Source organism: Perkinsus marinus (genome assembly GCF_000006405.1).
Source record: "Perkinsus marinus ATCC 50983 genomic scaffold scf_1104296965250, whole genome shotgun sequence".
In the NCBI taxonomy this organism is placed as follows: domain Eukaryota; phylum Perkinsozoa; order Perkinsida; family Perkinsidae; genus Perkinsus; species Perkinsus marinus.
Window position 1 is genome coordinate 1 of NW_003204391.1, and position 1,110 is coordinate 1,110.

Below are 1,110 nucleotides of genomic sequence, written 5' to 3' on the forward strand. Positions count from 1 at the left end.
CATGTTGTCTCTCTATCATCTATATCGGTATCTAGAGTCAAACCTTCCATCTTTATTAAGCCTAGTACTCTCGAGTTCCGCTACGACGGTAAAGATGATAACTATGTTCTCTACGATACCTTCAATGATGACGTTGAGATCTATCCCGATCTTCCGTTATCTATTGGTTATGGCTCTACTATGTGTTTTGGTGCTATCACTGACTCCTCTCTAGCCCCAGACCATGATCTACTTCCACCGTGGGAAGTTATATCTAGGGAATGGATCAGTGACAAGATTGCTCCACTAGGTCGTATATCTACTGAAGTACCATGGCGAAGTCAAGGCCGTCCCGGTTTCAACTTCCACTACGCGGCTAAACGTGGTCTAGCCTCTATAGCTCGTCTAGATTCTAAACAGCAATCTATGTTTGAGGATGCCCTTTCACAACTTGTCGATAGGGGTTTCTGTTCGATTGTCTGTGATCTACGGTCAACTGGTTTGAAGAAGCCAACTAGAGCTATGTGTCAAGCAGCTTGGTCTACGTTGGTCAAGGGTACTGCCAATGAGGGTTCTCCTGTTCCTCTGGCGGAACATTACACTCCTTCACATCTAGTGTATCGCCATCTACATCCTACTACACCGTGTAGGGTGGTGTTCGACTTTAGAGACCTAAACCGCTTCTCTAATCGCGGTGGCTATCCTCAGAACTCTCTAGCCGGTTGCCTCCTTGCTATTCGATCCTATGAGTATTTCATAGCTGGAGATCTATCTAAGGCATTCTGTAGAATGTCCTCTAGCATCAAGGATGTTCCATATGTTGGCTACACTTGTATCGGACCATACATTGTTCTATGGTCCCGTGTAGCCTTTGGCTCTACAGCAGCGCCTAATCAACTTGACGCTTCTATGGAAGATGTGATCAATGAGATCAAGGCATTGTCCAAGCTGGCTTCTACAGTTGAAGCTCCGGTTACTCGTCTATGTGGTATTGAGCCTCATTTGGTTGAGCGTTGTCTACTGAGATCTAGCGCTGAGGCCTTCTCCTATCTACAGGGTTGTCCACCGGTCCCCAAGGAGATCACACTGATCAAGTTTGTCGATGATGTCTATACCGGTGGATCTAACAAG

The 1,110-nt window shown here is 46.1% G+C and overlaps 1 protein-coding gene across 1 annotated transcript; it reads left to right on the forward strand.

The window, feature by feature from the left end:
* Positions 1-35: 35 nt before the first annotated feature.
* On the forward strand, positions 36-1,096 carry Pmar_PMAR026645 (hypothetical protein; the record flags this gene model as incomplete). Its single annotated transcript, XM_002769648.1, has 1 exon — positions 36-1,096. A coding segment is annotated over one exon (1,061 nt), but the record flags the coding sequence as incomplete, so codon positions are not given.
* Between the last annotated feature and the right edge of the window lie 14 nt (positions 1,097-1,110).